At 40.6% G+C, this 19,588-nt stretch overlaps 1 protein-coding gene across 2 annotated transcripts in view; it reads right to left on the reverse strand.

Annotated features, from left to right (window-relative positions):
- LOC143018029 (putative cytochrome P450 6a13) overlaps positions 1–19,588 on the reverse strand; it is a 130,995-nt gene that overhangs the window by 17,564 nt on the left and 93,843 nt on the right. For both annotated transcript variants that reach the window (XM_076173188.1, XM_076173104.1), the window contains one exon: positions 5,056–5,186. In XM_076173188.1, coding sequence (XP_076029303.1) covers positions 5,056–5,186 — 131 coding nt within the window. The remainder of the gene's footprint in view (positions 1–5,055; positions 5,187–19,588) is intronic.

The following is a 19,588-nucleotide window of genomic DNA, read 5'->3' on the forward strand; positions in this document are numbered from 1 at the left end:
TTCCGAGAACAGTTATGATCTGACCTCTTTCCTCATTCTCCTTGTTGTTTTACTCATTCGAGTACTGGTCCCCTGTACCCTACCTCTGGTGCTTCAGGTTATAATGTACTACCCATAGTAATTGCCCACTCCGTCCTGAGATTCAGGTAAAATGTTAGATTTAATTAATAGGTAACCCTATTAGGATTCACTATAACTCCACGTTGTTACAGATGTTGAATATTGTAGTATATCAGTAATGGTCCTACTCTGATATAGTACTCACTCATCCATGTTGATACAGATGTAGAAAAATGCAATATATTTTTAATGGTACTACTCCGATATAGTACTCACTCATACTGTTTTGTTACAGTTCATCATTATTTTGTTGTTCCTTTGCTGAATGCAAGGTTCCTTTTGGATGGTGCTCAAATATTCGGACTCAATGTTCCTATGTGTACTAACATTTCAGTAATATTAGCAAATCTATAACAATGTTTACGTGTCATATGTGTACTGGCTGGTATTACTCATGAGTGTCTCTGGTCCCCTCAACCCCCTATGTATGTTTGTCCGTGTGACTTAATGTAGAAAAATTACCTGATGAGGACCACAATGGAAATAAGCGTTCATGCTTTTTGTGTTATCCTCGGCAATTTACATTTATTATTTCGAACTATGTGTTCTTGTCATTATTTGCACTTCATGTACATTGATTTATTGCCAAATAAAGTCTATCTATCTATCTATCTCCCATCCATTTCATTCCCAACCATTCCACTCCCATTCACCACCTTTTCCTCTCTCTCATCTTAGATCCTCATGGATGATAGGTCATCCTTATATCCCACCCACTGCCCTGGGGCAGAAACAATGCAGCAAAAAGTACATCCATAGCAAGGCTGCCTCACTTAATTAGTGATCCCCCCCCCCTCCATCCCCTCATGCAGAAAAAAGAAGGGAGAAATCCCTTCTAACTGCATCAAAATATTATTCATACAGTCTTGGACAGAAAGTCATCATTCCTAACTGTTGGAAGACACAAAATATGAACAAACTAATTTACTGAACGAAAGAGGAAATATAGTAATCATGGGTGATTTTAACTCAATAGAAATATGTTGAGAAGAAATGACAGTGAAGGGTGAAGAAGACCTCTCGGGAAACATACTACTTGATATGACCACTGAATATACAATGACTCAGTGGGTAAAGGAAAATATCAGATTCAGAGACAATGAGGAACCATCAAGGCTATACTTAATACTTATGTTAGAACCTGAAATTGTGGACAGAATTGATTACAAAACTCTAATAGGGAAGAGTAACCCTGTACTTATAGAATTCAAACCAAAAGAGCAAATGGACTTAAGAAGAAATGAGAAACATAGAAAAGTAAGTAGAAATGGCTGATATTATGAACAATCATTTTAAATCAGTATTTACAATTAAAAGTTCACAAAACTGTGAGGACATAGGGAGAGATACCCCCAATGAAGGAAATAACTGTGACACAGAAGGAAATCAGAGACCAAATAAAAAACCTTAAGGTCAGAAAATCACACGGTCAAGATGGAATTGCAAATTGGATATTGAAAGAATGCATAGAGAAGTTGATGGACAAAATATACAAGATAATTAAACACTCACTCAAAGAAGGAAAGGTATCACAGGACTGGAAAAATATAAATATTGTACCAATATATAAAGGAGGGAACAAGGAAAATCCAACCAACTACAGACTGGTCTCCCTTACAAGCACAATAGCAAAAATATGTGAAAAAGTTATCAAAAGTAGATGGGTTAAATATCTGGAAGAAAAAAATATACTGAATACAAATCAATTTGGATTCAGACAAGGAACATCATGTACAACAAATTTGATCTGCTTCTATTCGAGACTAATAGAAATAATAAAAGAAAGGGATGGATGGGTGGACTGTGCTTTTCTAGACCTATAAAAAGCATTTGAATAAGTACCACACAAAAAACCAATAAGAAAAATAAAATCAATAGGTGGCATCAAAGGAAAATTATTGGAATGGATGGAAGTCTTCTTGACTGGGAGGAAAATAAAGGTAGTAATTAGAGATAAATACTCGACCAGGGAAGAAATGATAAGTGGTGGCCTGCAAGGATCGGTATTGGCTCCAATCATGTCTGCCATATATACAAATGTTATATGAACTTCTTCACAGATGACACAAAAATACTAAAGAAAGTAAGTACAGAGGAAGATTGTGAATCATTACAGATAGACCTAGACAAAATCTGGAAATGGACTCAAAAGTGGGAAGTAAACTTTAATATCAAGAAGTGTAGTATAATGGAGTTTGGAAAAAGTAAAAATAGAATATTGAGAAATTATAAAATTGGTGAAGAAGAAATAAAAAAGTGAACTTGGAAAGAGACCTTGGAGTAATAATCAGCAAAGACATGTCACAAGACAAACATATCAATAAAATAGTCGGAGAAACCTTCAACCTATTAAGGTCAATGAAAGTGGCATTTGCCTATTTGGATAAGGAAAGGATAAAAAATATCAGTTACACTAATAAGACCAAAACTGGAGTACGCAGCAACACCATGGACACCCAGTACTAAAAGGAATATAAAGAAATTAGAAAGAATATAAAGAGCAATGACAAAGTTGGCACCAACTCTCTCTAAATTAACATACAAAGATTGTCCAAATTGGAACTATCAACTCTGGAACAAAGAGAAAGAGGAGATTTACTGACTATAGAATCATGAAAGGAATGGAAATCCTAGATGGAGATGATTTATTAAAATGGGACAATGAAAAAACAAGAGGACATGAAAAAGAAACTAAAAAAAGATAATTATAGAAAAGATCTGAAAAAGAATAGTTTCCCACACAGAGTGGTGGATACCTGGAATAAATTAGATAAGGAAACAGTGTGTGCAAACACTATTCAAGATCTTAAGAAAAAAACTTGATGCTGAAAGATACAAATATGGGTCACCATGAGCATTGCTCCCTTCCCGTATAATAAAACTAGGTAAATACATAACCACTCCATAAGACCTCCCCTCATCCCCCACCCATTCCCTTCCTTATATCACAGTATCATCTTTACACAGTCATTCTCCACTCACCCTTATCTTCTACCTTCTCCCTTTCTTGCTCTAAAGACATCTTCTTGCTCTACGCCCCTCTCATCCCATCCATTCACCTCATCCTGAATCATCCCCTCATGTTCACTCCATCCACCTCTGCATTCCACACCTATTTTACTAATATTTCTTCACTCATTCTTTCCATGTATCCAAACTATCCCAATATTCTTTCATCAACCCTATCATCTGCCACCTTCTTTTCCATCCCCACTCTCCTCCTCACCTCCTCATTTCTCACTCTATACAACCTTGTAACCCTACCATGCTTCCCAGTCATTACATCTCCAACACATTTAAAATTTTCCTCTCTGCCTTTCTTAAATTCTACATCTCACCCCTTCATATAATCTCCTCTTTGTATCCATTCCCAAATGCCTATTTCTCATTACAGTAAAATTCCTTTTATTCAACCTTCGAACATCCAACTAGTCCAAACATCCAATTTTTTTTTTTAATGTCCCAAGTTGGATAAAAGTTTAATTAGTCCAAACATTCGACAATCGAGTGGATATTTAGTTGTTACTATTGCTACTACCGACTCATGGTGCTCAGGTCGGCTGTTATTTTTGCAGGCATTTCAGTGTTTGCTTACATTTGGCCATTAGTGGTTGTTTCTCCTCCACTCTGTTGTGTTGTTTATTATTCTTTATTGTACCATAAATAAGTGAAAATATTCCAAACCAGTGATTTCATTCAATCTGTTAGTGTATGTTCAAACATCTGACTTTTCCACACATCCGATCTAGAGTAGGTCCCACCAAGGTTAGATAAAAGGAATTCTACTGTATACTTTTTAATCCCTCAAGACATTTACTTGCTTCTCTCAATCTACAATTTAACTCCCCCACTCCTCCCTTACCTGCCACATGCTACCCTAAGTACCTGAAGCTATCCACTTCCTCCAGCATCTTTCCTTTAAGACTTACTTCTAAATTGCAGTAAAATAGCAATAGTAAAAACAGTAAAAATTGAATAATAAAATAAATCTATATACCAAGGGTTTTCTTCCACCTTATAAGAGAGGTAGTAGTAAAAGCATATGGTCTTACATCCCCCCAAGCTCTGATAAAAGCATTTAAGCCTAACCACCTCACACAAGTTGGTATGGCTGCAAACTCGGGGAAAAATGAACAAAATAGTGTAAGTAATTAGTCTAATGATTTGTGAATTTGTATGAAACTTGATTCTCCATTGTGACTTCAAGCACTCTTTAAATAATCTTCATCTATGAGGTGCCAAGATGGGAATGGCAATGAATTGAATTGTAGTATTTCATCACCACAAACTAAGAGGTTGGAGTCACCCAACCCTTTTCAGCACTTGGAGGATAAGATTAGAAAAAAAAGAGAGATCTCAGGAAGGTAGTAGAATGAAGGGATAGAAGAAGTTAAAATTGACCAGCATTTTTCTATCTATATACCATGGGTCTCTTCCACCTTATCAGGGAGGTAACCAGCCAGAGAAAAGAAGAAAAAAAAAGAAAAAAAAGAAAAAAAAAAGAAAAAGAGAGAGAGAGAGAGAGATCTAAAGAAGGTAGTTTAATGAAGAGATTAAAAAAAAAAAAAAAAATCTTGAATGAAGAATAGTGCCAAATCACATAAAAACACTGTATGACTCTGGTCTGTTGTGATGTCACCAAAATCCATAAATATGAACTACCTAAACTCAGTCAGTACCACATATGAGGTGTGTGAGTGAGGGGGGGGGCATTAAATTGGTTCGAATGTGTATGAAGTAGGTGTGTGGTTTGCTACAACCATACTTCCTTATGAGGGGGAAAAGGCTTTTTCATTAAAGACATAGACTAAAGACAAATAGAGAAAGCAGCCCTATTAATCAATATCATAAGAATATTGAACTGTCCACAGTGAAGCTGTAAGAAAGAATAAAGGATTTCTACATAGTGAATCTACAAAGAAAGCAGATTATTACCTATACAGTTGCGAGGTCCACTACCAAAAGGCATGTATGCCTGCATAGGTCTATGAACTTTGTTTTCAGGCAAAAATCGGTCTGGATTAAACTTCTTTGGATCAGGATAAAACTCTGGATCATGATGGATGCTGAAATATATTGACAAAGTCATTAATACATTAATATGAGAGGTACAAAGAAAGTTGAATTAAAACATAAAATAAAGGAGGCAAAAAGGAGAGCAGGTGTGAAATGGAGTAAGAGTATGACAAAAAAAAATTAAAGTAATAAAAAGATGTTTTGGAAGGAAATTAAGAGGAAGAGGAGGCAAGTCAAGTAGAGAAGAATAGGTAAAAACTGCTGATGGAGAGATGATAATGGAAGAGATGGCAATAAGAGGAAGCTACATATATACATATACCAAAGGCTTCTTTCCCCCTTACAAGGGAGGTAGCCAAAAGACAAAGGTATAGAAACCACTCCCACCCATTCCATCCCCTACATATTCCACTCCCCTCCCTCTTATCTTGGCACCTCCTGGATGATGGGTCATCCCTGCATCCTGTCCACTGCCCTGGGTCAGAAGCAGTGTCGCAAGACACAGCACATCCACAGCAAGGCCACTTCATTAATTAGGTGACCCCCCCTCTCTGTCCCTTCATACAGAAAAGGAGAAGACGGGGAGAAATCCCTTCGGGCTGCATCGCTTTATTTCTCATACATACTCCCTCACCCCTTATCCCCCACCCACTCCCCCTCATGCATCACAGCATCATCCATATACAACCCTTCTCCATTCACCCCTATCTTTTGTCCTCTCCTGTCCTTTCTCAACAAACATTCCCCTCTTTCCCAATGCCCCTTTTACCCCATCCATCCATCTCATCCTAGAACCCCCCCTCATGTTCACTCCTTCCATCTCTGCTTTCCACATCTCTTTTACTAATCTTTCTTCACTCATTCTTTCCATGTCTCCAAACCATCCTGATAATCTTTCATTAACCCTATCTCCCAGCTCCCTTTCCACCCCTGTTCTCCTCCTCACCTCCTCATTTCTTACTCTATCTAATGTCATGTTCCATGACATGTACTGACAATGGATGTGGGCATCACACACACAAATGACGTAGAGGGCTTGAAAGCCGGCAGTGGAGGACTACAAAATCGGGGCCTCCTGTCATCAGAGGTCAGAGGACATGTAAATCATGATGATGACTAGAAGTAGGGCCCTCATTTCTAGACCCCATTGCTTATACTGTATATTTTAGATGAGTATTAGTGCCTATATTGTAAGCCCTCTTCACACAAAAATAAAGATACGGGTAAACTGTGTGAAGCTGGGTAAAAAGAAAGAGGATAAGTTATATTGGCATACATTGGCACCTGTGCAATGGCACTGGTGTTGTACAGTTGTAGTATAAAAAAGAGGCACGGGTATTTTTGAGCCCTCCTGATTACCGCACTCTCACTCTGTTCACACCAACTTAATTGTAAGTAAAATATGATCTAATTCACATATTAAATTAAGTGATTGCACTCCACTATTTTTTTTTAACCCCAGTCAAGTTAAATTGATCATAAAAAGGCTAAATGTTGTTCTAGGACCTAGATTGCAGAAACTACTCAAGTCACGGCTTATGATTTGATGTACCAACTTAAATACAAGGCCTAGCACGTGACATATAAATGGGGGCCTGACCAGGTTTAATTTTCTTGGTGTGTGAAAAATACTTGATAGGAAATTAGAAGAAAACGCAGAAATGTTAGGCTGCGGAGTGACTAAAATCATGATTGATCTTAGGAATAGGAGCGTTTCACTACCTTTGTTTACATATCGGTGCTGCACCATTTTCTTTGTTGCATAACAAAAATGTCATGTTCAAACACTTCAAGCAGCTCTGAAATTAGCCAAGACTTCAAGGGATTCTCACAGATAGGAGAGAGATATCACAATACAAGAGATGACAGAAGAGATGAATATTATGACATAAGGGACGATAGGAGAGAGAGATTTTATGTCTATGATGCAGAATCAAATAGAAATGATAGATATTATGAAACAGGGGAATATGGAAGTGACAGGAATTACAATGTGAGAAGTAGTATCTGCAAAAGCAAAATAAATGATGAAACAAGTTGAAGACAAAGAACAGAATTTCATAGTTTTGAGGATTTCCCACAATTCAGGCACTATGACATGGAAGATAACAAGAGTGAAATGGCTAGGGGATAGACCCTAGAGTATCAACTGCATGCTACTTTGCCACAATAACATGCAGCCAATACCCCAGATGAGGTCATGGGATGGAAACTTGCCCCCCAAAAAAGGAAAACAAAGGGGACACACAAGACTGGAGACAAACACAGGACGGGAGCAAAGCAAAGGAGAAGGGAGTAGTGGACAAGACAAAAGACAGAAATTGCTGTATAAATGAAGGTAGATTAGGCGAGATGGGCAAAATAGGGATCAGCCAAGAGTGGTTACTGTATATAAAGGATGCCAGAATAGGAACAGAGGGGAGTGGAAGAAAATATGCGGTCAAGGCTCTGTGAGACACAGGGGCATCCTACACTATTGTGAGGACAGATGTGATGCCAGGCCTATAAAATAAATGCATAGGTTAGTTCACCATGGGATTAGCTGGAGGAGTGACAACATTAGCATCCATTGTTAAAGTGTTACTTGAGGTAGATGGTCAGACAGCAAGCATTGAAGTAGGATTAGTAGAGCTTTCAATAAAAGAGATAGATGTCCTCCTGGAAAATGATGTAGGTGAGATAGTCCAGGTCAGACTCAAGACGGTGAACGACCCCATACCCAGACAGATGTATACACAGAGAGACGAGGCTGACATGGATGACCCTGTGGCCTTCATTACCAGAGGCCAGGCCAAGAAAGCATGAGAAGAAGAAGAAGAAGAATGAGGCGATGGCAACCTAGTCCCCCTGTTTGGTGCAGACCCTGAAAACATAGTCCTGAAGGAGTCACGGAATGAGAGTGATGAGGAAGAAAAACAGGTTGCAGCCAGAGAAGTAGCTGGAGGCCAGGGAGACTACGTCCTAGCAGATAAGGTGGTCTGTGAGATGGCCATGGATAGGAAGGAACTCATCTGACTACAGCAGGAGGATCCAGAGTTGGAGGCAGAATGCCAAGCAGTTGAGGAGGAGGAGCAGGAGAAAGGGAAGTGCAGTGAGAGGGAGTTCGTCATGGAGGATGGTAAACTCTTGAGAAAATACAAGGCATTAGAAAAGGTAGGAAGTGATATTGTTACTCAGATAGTAGTGTCTCAAGTGATAAGAGAGAAAATTGTGAGGCTAGCTCATGAAACTTCGTGTGCCCACCTTGGGATCACCAAAACAAAGCAAACAATATCAGTGCACTTTTTCTGGCCTCAATTGTCAGAAGACATCAAAAGAGTGGTTAGGCAGTGTATTTACCTAGTTGTATTATACAGGAAGGGAGCTATGCTTGTGGTGACCTGTCTTTGTATCTTTCAGCATAAAGTTTTTTCTTAAAATTTTGAATAGTGTTTGCACACACTGTTTCCTTCTCTAATTTATTCCAGGTATCCACCACTCTATGTGGGAAGCTATTTCTTTCAGATCTCTTCTATAGTTATTCTTTTTGAGTTTCTTTTCATGTTCTCTTGTTTTTCTGTTGTCCCATTTTAATAAATCATCTCTATCTAGGATTTCCATTCTTTTCATGATTCTATAGTCAGTAGATCTCCTCTTTCTCTTCTTTGTTCCAGAGTTGGTAGTTCCAATTTGGATAATCTTTGTTCGTATGTTAATTTGGAGAGAGTTGGTGCCAACTTTGTTGTTGCTCTTTGTATTCTTTCTAATTTCTTTATATTCTTTTTAGTACTGGGTGTCTATAGTGTTACTGCATACTCCAGTTTTGGTTTTATTAGTGTAACTAATATTGTTTTAATAATTTCCTTATCTAAATAGTCAAATGCCACTTTCATTGACCTTAATAGGTTGAAGGTTTCTCTGACTATTTTCTTGATATGTTTGTCTGGTGTGTTGTGTATCAAGTGACTGGGAAGCCAAACAACACACCTAAGAAAGTACCCATGTGCCAAGTTCCTGTCATCAATGAGCCCTTTTCCAAGGTTGTTGATTGTGTAGGACCCCTTCCAAAGACAAAATCTGGGAAATCATTTCTCCTCACCATAATGTGTCAGGTTACTCGATATGCTAAAGTGATACCTCTCCCAAACATTAAGGCCAGGGCAATCACCAAAGCCCTAATGTCTTATTTCAGTAAGATGGGTATGCTTCAGAAGGTACAAAGTGACAGAGGCACTAACTTTTTAAGTGGGATATTCAAAGGAGCCCTGGAAGGCTTGAACATAAAACATGTGATCCCATCAACATATTACCCCCAAAGTCGAGGAAGTCTTGACAGGTTCCACAGAACCTTAAAACGCATGATTCAAGCCTTTGTATTAGAATTTGGGAAGGACTGGGATGAAGGCATAGACTTGTTACTATATTCCACTAGAATAACTGTACATGTACTCCAAGGGAGCCCCTTGCCTCCCTGTATGACCAGCTACTGTCAAAAACCCAAGAGGAAAGTACCATGTATACCAAGTTAGTGGGTACCAATTTCAAGAAGTTGAGGAAGGTCAGGCAAATAGCAAAAAGAAATCTTGAAATAGTGCAGGGTAACTATAAGGATTATTATGATAGGAAATCGGTTAAGAGGGAACTAAAAGTTGGAGAATATGTGCTTATGTTGTCCCCTCAGAAAACATCATTGCATCCAAAATATGAGAGACCATTCAAAGTATATACATACATATACCAAGGCTTTTTCCTCCTTACAAGGGAGGTAGCCAAAAAGGAAAAGGCATAAGATCATTCCCACCCATTCCATCCCTGAATACACTCCCCACCCCTCCACCCTCCCTCTTATCTTAGCACCTCCTGGATGACGGGTCATCCCTGTACCTTGTCCACTGCCCTGGGTCAGAAGCAGTGTCTCAAGACACAGCACATCCACAGCAAGGCCGCTTCATTAAATCGGTGACCCCCCCCTCTTTGTCCCCCCATGCATAAAGGAGAAGACGGGGAGAAATCCCTTCGGGCTGCATCAAATTTTGCTCACACATACTACCTCACCCCATCCCCCCACCCATTCCACCTCAAGCATCACAACATCATCCATATACAACCATTCTCCATTCACCCCTATCATCTGTCCTCTCCCGTGCTTCCTTAACAGACATTCCCCTCTTCCTCAAAGCCCCCTTCACCCCATCCATCCATCTCATCCTAGGATGTCCCTTCATGTTTACTCACTCCACATCTACCTTCCATACCTCTTTTACTAGTCTTTCTTCACTCAATCTTTGCATGTGTTCAAACCATCCTAATACTCTTTCTCCCAACTCCCTTTCCACCTCTGCTCTCCTCCTCACCTCCTCATTTCTCACTCTATCTAGCCTAGTAATCCCCATCATACTTCTCAGACACTTCATCTCAAACACATTCAAACTCCTTCCCTCTTATGTTCCATGTTTCTGCCCCATACAGTGCTGTTGGCACAATCACTCCTTCATACAGTCTCCTCTTAGCATCCATTCCCAAATGTCTATTCCTCGTTACACTTTTTAATCCACCAAGGCATTTACTCGCTTCTCTCAATCTACATTCTACCTCCACCTTCACTCCACCTTTTCCTGCCACATTTGCACCCAAGTATCTAAAACTATTCACTTCCTCCAGTCGCTCTCCCTTAACCTCTTCATTCCGGGGCACATCGCACATCTGGCAGCATTAGCTGCCCGATGTGTGATGTTGCATCATAATAATTTCATTATAAAAAATAAAGTCAGTGCTCAATTGTTTGTTCTCTTTCACTCGTGTATTTTGATAACCATAGAAAATATGATGAAGCCAGTTTAGAGAGAATGGAAGTTACGTAGGTACGACTACAATAAATATAATCAAGATGCCGACGTCGGCATCATCGAGTACCCAGTTGCTCCTCATGCCGCCTACGTAGGCATCACCATATGGAAGTGGTTAATGCTCACTTCCAGTCTACTGCCACTTTCACCCCTTGTACATCTCATCACCTTACTTTTACCCACATTTATCTACAGCTTTCTTCTATCACATACTCTCCCAAACTCTGTCACCAACTTCCTCAATCCCTCCTCCGATCCTGCCACAAGTGCAGTGTCGTCCGCAAACAACAGCTGGCTCACCTCCCCTTTTTCTTCATTTTCTTTAACCATCTCCAATCCCTGTCCCACTACCCTTGCATTTACCTCTCGCACTACCCCATCCATGTATAAGTTGAACAGCCAGGGTGACATGATGCATCCTTGACGAAGTCCCACATTTACCTCGAACCACTCACTCTCTCCGTTTCTAATCCTGATGCAAGCTCTACTACTCTCATAAAAACTCTTGACAGCTCCTAGAAGTTTTCCTCCTACCCCGTATATCTGCATAACCTCCCACTTTGCCTTTCTGTCTACCCTATTGTAAGCCTTTTCCAGATCCATAAAAGCCCAAAAACATCCTTCCCCTTTCCTATAGCTTTCTCACATACCTGTCTCACCACAAAGATCTGATCTACACAACCTCTACCAGTCCTAAATCCACACTGTTCCTCACCAATTACTCCCTCTGTTCTTCTCTTAATCCTCTCATTCAAGATCCTCCCATAAGCCTTCCCAACTACACTTAACAAGCTAATCCCTCTGAAACTACTACATTCACACTTGTCCCCTTTCCCTTGTAAAGTGGAACTATACAGGCACTCCTCCAGTCCTCCAGCACTCTACCCTCTCTCCAGCAAACATTAGATAACCTCACCAGCCAGTCCACCATCACTGTACCTCCGTTTTTTAGACATTCTGCATGGCATCCATCCAGACCAGGTGCCTTACCTGCTTTCATCATCTTAACAACTGCCTTCACTTCATCCTTCCTTATTTCTCCTCCATTTTCCTCACTCATCACGGTCATTTTCTTAGCACTTCCCACTGCAGCTATCTTTCCCTCCCTATCGTCCTTCACATTTAGCAACTCCCTAAAATATTCTGCCAATCTTCCCCTTACTGCCTTCTCTTCCATTATCATCTCTCCATCTGCACCTTTCACCTTTTCTTCTCTACTTGATTCGCCTCCTCTTCCTCTCTTAATTTCTTTCCAAAACATCTTTTTATTACTTTCAAAATATTCTGTCATACTCTTACCCCATTTCACATCTGCTCTCCTCTTTGCCTCCTTTACCTTTTGCTTTACTTCTCTTTTCTTTTCTTTGTACCTCTCATATGACTCCCTCGTCCTATTTTGTAACCAATCTGTGAAAGCTCGCATCATCTCTTCTACAACCTTCTTTGTTTCCTTATCCCACCATTCCCTACCCTTCCTTCTATTTCCTCCTGTCCTTCTTGTTCCACACACCATCCTTGCACACTTTGTGACTCCATCCTTGAACCATCCCCATTCCTCCTCCACACCTAGCTCTACTCTATCCTTCACTCCCTCCCACTCCTCCTTCAGCTTCTTCTTGTACTCCTCCTTGTCCTTTTCATTTAAAGAGTTCACTCTAAGCACCTCCCTACCTTTTGTCCCTTTCCTCTTTCTCCATCTATCCTCCACTCTCAACTTACCTTCCACCAAAAAAGGATCTGATATTCCCCCACCCTCTCCCCTTAGTACATGTACATCCTTAACTCTTCCTATCATAATCCTATTTACCACTACATAATCCATTAACGCTCTATCTACCACCCTTCCATCCACCACCCTCTCCCATGTGTACTTATGCTTGACTTTCTTCTGAAAAACTGTATTTGTTATCATCAACTCTCTTTCTAGACACATTTCCACCATCAACTCTCCACTACAATTCTTTCCTGGAACTCCACATTTCCCAACCACTCCATCAATTGGACCATTTCCTACCCTAGCATTAAGGTCTCCCAGTACTATTATATTGACATTTCTCCCTAAATCCTCTATGCACTCATTTAAATCTATCCAAAAGGCCTCCCTTTCTTCTACACTCTTCTCACTACCAGGCCCATATGCACTTAAAAGACCCACATCTCCTTTCCCAGTTTCACCTTCATCTACATTATCCTTAAGGAAACCTCCTTCCACTCCACTACATGTTTACCTATCTCTTCACTTATTAGAATAGCCACCCCTTCCCTCCCTCGCCCTCTCTTCACTCGTGATAACCTCCCACTTACACTCCCAAACTTACACTCACCCTTCCCTTTCAACTTAGTTTCACTCAAAGCCAACACATCCATCTTTCTTCTCACAAACATACTACCTATCTCTTCCCTTTTACTCTCATCTGTACCACATCCACACACATTAAAAGACCCAAACCTTAGGGTGTTGTTCGGAAAACTCCTAGACCCTCTTATGCCTTTACTTTTTCTTTTAGGAATGTCCCCTTTGGGGCTACAAGGAGAAGGATGACTAGTCCCAATCCCCGTCCCCTTCTTGTCGCCTCTTACAATCCAAGTGGAAATACTTGGTGGCAGTATTCTTTTCCCCCACCACAGGGATTTCCCCCACCACAGAAAATGAATACTCAAAGAAATGGTACAGGACAGCAACAAAGGGGTTGGGGGACAGCATAACGGAGGGACAGATGTAGTATAAAAGTGTCATCATTTCTCTATGAACAGAGTTTTCCTCTATCATAGACAAAATGATGTGTGGCTCTGGTCCATAGGGGCGCCTCATAGACCCTAAAGTATCAACTGCATGCTACTTTTGCCACAATAACAAGCAGCCAATACCCCAGACAGGTTAGCCAATACCCCAGACGGGGCAGCCAATACCCCAGAGAAAAGGGGGTCATAATTGTGTTTTAAGAAACCCAATGAGAAGGTCTGGGGTACAAGCACATATTAACCTTCAGAAAGAGTTTAAAAGAACAGTAGAGGAGGAAGCAATTGGCATGATTGAGACAGGATGAACTGATAGGAACCTTGATTCAGATATTGGGGATCTAACCTTCTTTTATGATTTAGGCAGGTCAGACAAAAGTGAGACATTGGAGGAATCTTTGTTATCACTGGAGGAAGAGATGCAGGAAGAAGTTAGAGCACTTCTCAGCAAGAATGCCCAGATATTTTCCCCATGCCCCAGCATTACTCAAGCAATATATCATGACATCATCCTAGAAGATGGAGCCAAGCCGGTGAAGCAGACACCGTACAGATTGTCACCCCAGAAGAAGAGAATCATGGAGGAGGAAGTAAGGCAACTCATGGACCAAGGGTTAGTGGACCCTAGCACTAGTCCTTGGGCCTCGCCAGCTGTGCTGGTACCAAAACCTGGAGGCGAGTGGAGGTTATGTGTTGATTACAGGAAAGTGAATGCAGTCACTAAAGCAGATCCTTACCCTCTCCCCAGAATAGATGATCTCATTGAGGAGGTCACTGCTGCAAAGTTTTTGTCCAAATTGAATCTAGTGAAGGGATATCATCAAATCCCCCTTACAAGTAGGGCTACTGACGTATCTGCTTTTGTTACCCTACATGGGCACTTTCAATATAAAGTGACCCCGTTTGGGATGAAAAATAGTGGAGCATCCTTCTAGCACCTCATCAATTGGATGGTTGAGGGATTGCTGGGTGTCAGGGCATACTTGAACAACACAGTAGTGTTCTCTGACACATGGAGTGATCACATGCACAGGTTGAGGAATTTATTTGACAGACTGACACAAGCCCATCTAACTGTGAACCTAAAGAAGAGCGCCTTTGGGAGGAGCTCTATTGACTACCTGGGACACCAAGTTGGCCAGAATTGCATCACGCCATTAGAGGCCAGAGTGAAAGACATCATGGACTTCCACGTCCCAAAGACAAAGAGAGGCATCAGAAGACTCATGGGCATGCTTGGATTCTATCAGAGGTATTGTCCAAACCTTGCAGAGGTAGCTGCTCCTTTAACCTGCATGCTCTCTTATAATCATTTCAGGTGGGATAAGGGTACTGATGCAGCCATTGACGAATGCAAGAAACTTCTCTCAGATCGTCCTGTCTAGGTAGCCCCAGATTATAGTAAGACCTTTTATCTTTTTTGTGATGCCAGTCATGTAGCTGTAGGTGCCATGATTGCTCAGGAAAAGGATGGTGTCATGAAACCCATCTCATTTATGTCTCAGATTCTCAAGGAGTATCAAACGCGGTATTCTACCATTGAGAGGGAGGCCCTCAACTTCATACTAGCCTTAAAGAAATTCCATATATTCCTAGATAAGAAAGTAATCATCCTAAGTGACCATAACCCATTGAAGTATATCATTGATGGCAAGACAAAAAATGATAGATTGGCCAGATGGGTGTTAGCACTCCAGGGGTTATGATCTAAGTATTCAACATATTCCAGGAAAATCAAATGTGGTAGCCGACGCCTTGCCATGTCCTGACACAAAATGTTCAGGCCTTTTTTCACAGGTCTGAACATTTTTCTCTGGTGAAGGGGGATATATGTCATGTTCCATGACATGTACTGACAATGGACGCAGGCATTGCAAACACAAATGACATGGAGGGCTTGTAAGCCAGCAGCAGAGGACCACAAAATCGGGGCCTCCCGTCATCAGAGGTCAGAGGGCAAGTTAATCATGATGATGACTAGAAGTAGGGCCCTCACTTCTAGGCCTCATTGCTTATATGTTTTAGATGAGTATTAGTGACTATATTGTAAGCCCTCTTCACACAAAAATAAAGACATGGGTAAATTGTGTGAAGCTGGGTAAATAGAAATAGGATAAGTTATATTGGCATAAATTGGCACCTGTGCCATGGCACTGGTGTTGTACAGCTATAGTATGAAAAAGATATGTGGGCATTTTTTAGCCCTCCTGATTACTGTGCTCACACTCAGTTCACACCAACTTAATTGTAAAATGTAATTTTAATTCACATATTAAATTAAGTGATTGCACTCCACTATTTTCTTGACCTCAGTAAAGTTAGATTAATCATTAAAGGCTAAATGTTGTTCTAGGACCTAGATTGCAGGAATTACTCGAGTCACGGTTTATGATTCAATGTACCAACTCAAATACAGGGCCTAGCACATGACACTAGCCTAGTAACCCCTATCATACTTCTCAGGCATTTCATCTCAAACACATTCAAACTCCTTCTCTCTTCCTCTCTTATGTTCCATGTTTCTGTTCTATACAGTGCTATCTGCACAATCAGTCCTTCATACAATCTCCTCTTAGCATCCATTCCCAAATGTCTATTTCTCATTATACTTTTTAATCCCCCAAGGCATTTACTTACATCGCTCAATTTACATTTTACCCCCACCCCCACTCCCCTTAATACTCACTTCCAGTCTGCTGCCATTCTCTCCCTTTAGACATCTCATCCCCTTACTTTTACCCACATTTATCTTCAAATTCCTTCTTTCACACACCTTCTCAAACTCTCACTTACTTCCTCAATCCCTCCTCTGACTCTGCTACAAGTGCAGTGTCATCAGCAAACAACAACTGGCTTATTTCCCACTTTTCTCCATTTTCTTTAACCATCTCCAACCCACGACCCACTACCCTTGCATTCACCTCTCACACCACCCCATCCATGTATAAATTGAACAGCCAGGGTGACATAACACATCTCTTATGAATTCCCACCTTTACCTCAAACCACTCACTCTCTCCATTTCTAATCCTAACACAAGCTCTACTACTCTTGTAGAAACTCTTGACTGCTCTTAACAGCTTTCCTCCTATCCCATATATCTGCAAAACTTCCCACAGTGCCTTCCTGTCTAACCTGTCCTAAGCCTTTTCCAGATCCATAAAAGCCAAAAAAACATCCTTATATTTTCCTATAGCTTTCTCACACATCTGTCTTACCACAAAAATCTGATCTATGCTACCTCTGCCTGTCCTAAAACCACACTGTTCCTCACCAATTACTCCCTCTGTTTCCCTCTTAATCCTCTCAATCAAGACCCTCCCATAACCCTTCCCAACTACACTTAACAAGCTAATCCCTCTGAAACTACAACATTCACACTTGTCCCCCTTCCCTTGTAAAGTGGAACTATACAGGCACTCCTCCAGTCCTCTGGTACTCTACCCTCTCTTAAACAAACATAAAATTACCTCACTAGCCTGTACTTCCTTTTTCAGACATTCTGCATGGCATCCATCCAACCCAGGTGCCTTACCTGCTCTCATCATCTTAACTGCTGCTTTCACTTCATCTTTCCTTATTTCTCCTCCATTTTCCTCACTCATTACAGTCATTTTCTTAGCACTTCCCACTGCAACTACCTTTCCCTTCCTATCCTCCTTCACATTTAGCAACTCCCTAAAATACTCTGCCTACCTTCCTCTCACTGCCTTCTCTTCCATTATCATCTCTCCTTCTGCACCTTTTGCCTTTTCTTCTCTACTTGATTCTCCTCCTCTTGAAAGGAAGATGGGCAGAGTATTTTTTGGAGTTGTTAAATGAGAAGGAAGATAGGGAAGGAAAGGTAGTTGCAGTGGGAAATGCTAAGAAAATGACAGAGTAAAATGGAGAAGAAATAAGGAAAGATGAGGTAAAAGCAGTTATTGAAATGATGAGAGCAGGTAAGGCACCTGGGTTAGATGGGTGTCATGCAGTGTTTAAAAAAGGGAGGTATGATGGTGGACTGACTGGTGAGGTTGTTTAATGTTTGTCTAAAAGTGGGTAGAGTGCTGGTGGACTGGAGGAGTGCCTGTATAGTTCCACTTTACAAGGGAAAACGGGACAAGTGTGAGTGTAGTAGTTTCAGAGGGATCAATTTGTTGAGTGTAGTTGAGAAGGCTTATGGGAGGGTTTTGATTTAGAGAATTAGTAAAGGAACAGAGGGAGTAATTGGTGAGGAACACTGTGAGTTTAGGACAGGTAAAGGTAGCGTGGATCAGATTTTTGTGGTAAGATAGATATGTGAGAAAGCTTTAGGAAAAGGTAAAAAAAAAAATTGGCCTTTATGGATTTGGAAAAGGCTTTTGACAAGGTAGACAGGAAGGCACTGTGGGAGGTATTGCAAATATATGGGATAGGATGAAAGCCGTTAAGAGCAGTCAAGAGTTTTTACATGAGTAGTAGAGCCTGTTAGAATCAGAAATGGAGAGAGTGAGTGGTTTGAGGTAAATGTGAAACTTCACTAGGGATGTGTCATGTCACCATGGCTGTTCAATTTATACATGGATAGGGTGGTGTGAGAGGTAAATGCAACAGTAATGGGCTGGGGATTAGAGATGGTTAAAAAAAAAAAATAGAGAACAATAGGAGATAAGCTAGTTGTTGTTTGCTGATGACTCTGCACTTAGAGCAGGATCAGAGGAGGGATTAAGAATGTTAGTGACAGAGTTTGCAAAGGTGTGTGAAAAAAGGAAGTTGAAGATAAATGTGGGTAAAAGTAAGGTGATGAGATGTACAAGGGGAGATGGCAGCAAATTGGAAGAGAGTATTACAAGACATATTCCATTCCGTCAGTGAAAACAACATAGTGTTCACAACCTTAGTCCTTATGTTGGGATATTTCCAGATCCCCTTTCTCTAGAGTCTAGGCCTCTGACAGTCTTTAACACACCCACAGATCATTATCACTTCAAATGACTAGCCATGGGTCGTTTCAGCTCCTTCAGTGTTCACACAACTTATGCACACAGTACTTGCAGATATCATAGGCCATTCAGTGTTCATGTACCTCAAGGATGTGATCATCACTTCCAAATCTGTGTGCAAACATCTATACATCCTACACACTGTTTTCACATGACTAGTAGAAGTAGGTCTCAAACTGAAGCTCAAGGAGTGTTCCTTCCTTTAGAAAGAAATACACTTCCTAGGGCATGTCCTTAATTCACAAGGAATTTTTACCTCGCAGGACAAGGTCAAGGCAGTCACTGATTTTCCACGCCCTACTTCTGTTGAACACAGATGTTCATTCCTTGATCTGTCAGGATTTTACAGACATTATATTCAAAGGTATGCTAGTATAGCAACACCATTATCTTAGAAGGAAACACCCTTCATTTGGACACCTGACCAAGAAAAATTCTTTAATGACTTAAAGAAAGCCTTAACTATGGCACCTGTCCTTGCTTTCCCAAACCACAAAATTTCTTTTGCAATCTACACTGATGCATCCTACACAGGACTTGGTGCAGTCCTCATGCAACAACACAGAACAAAACTGAGACCAATTGCCTATGTTAACTGCATGCTTAACAAACACGAGCCTAATTACTTGGTCACAGACATAAAAGCTTTAGCAGTTATATACACACTCAAACATTTCAAAGAGATCATCCTTGGTTATGAAATACACATATATACAGATCATCAACCAATTTTACATATCTTCAAAAGAAAAGAATCTTTCAGGAAAACATACCCACTGGTTCTTTATTATACAAGAGTTCATACCCACTTTTTCATTTTGTTCAAGGAAAAGCAAACTTAGTTGCAGACACTCTTTGTCACCATATAATGACCATCACTCAGAATCCTATTTCAGTAACTCTTACACAAATGCATGTTGTTGC

The sequence above is a fragment of the Oratosquilla oratoria genome, chromosome 1 (assembly GCF_046742065.1).
Source record: "Oratosquilla oratoria isolate Oo_2021 chromosome 1, ASM4674206v1, whole genome shotgun sequence".
In the NCBI taxonomy this organism is placed as follows: Eukaryota; Metazoa; Arthropoda; class Malacostraca; order Stomatopoda; family Squillidae; genus Oratosquilla; species Oratosquilla oratoria.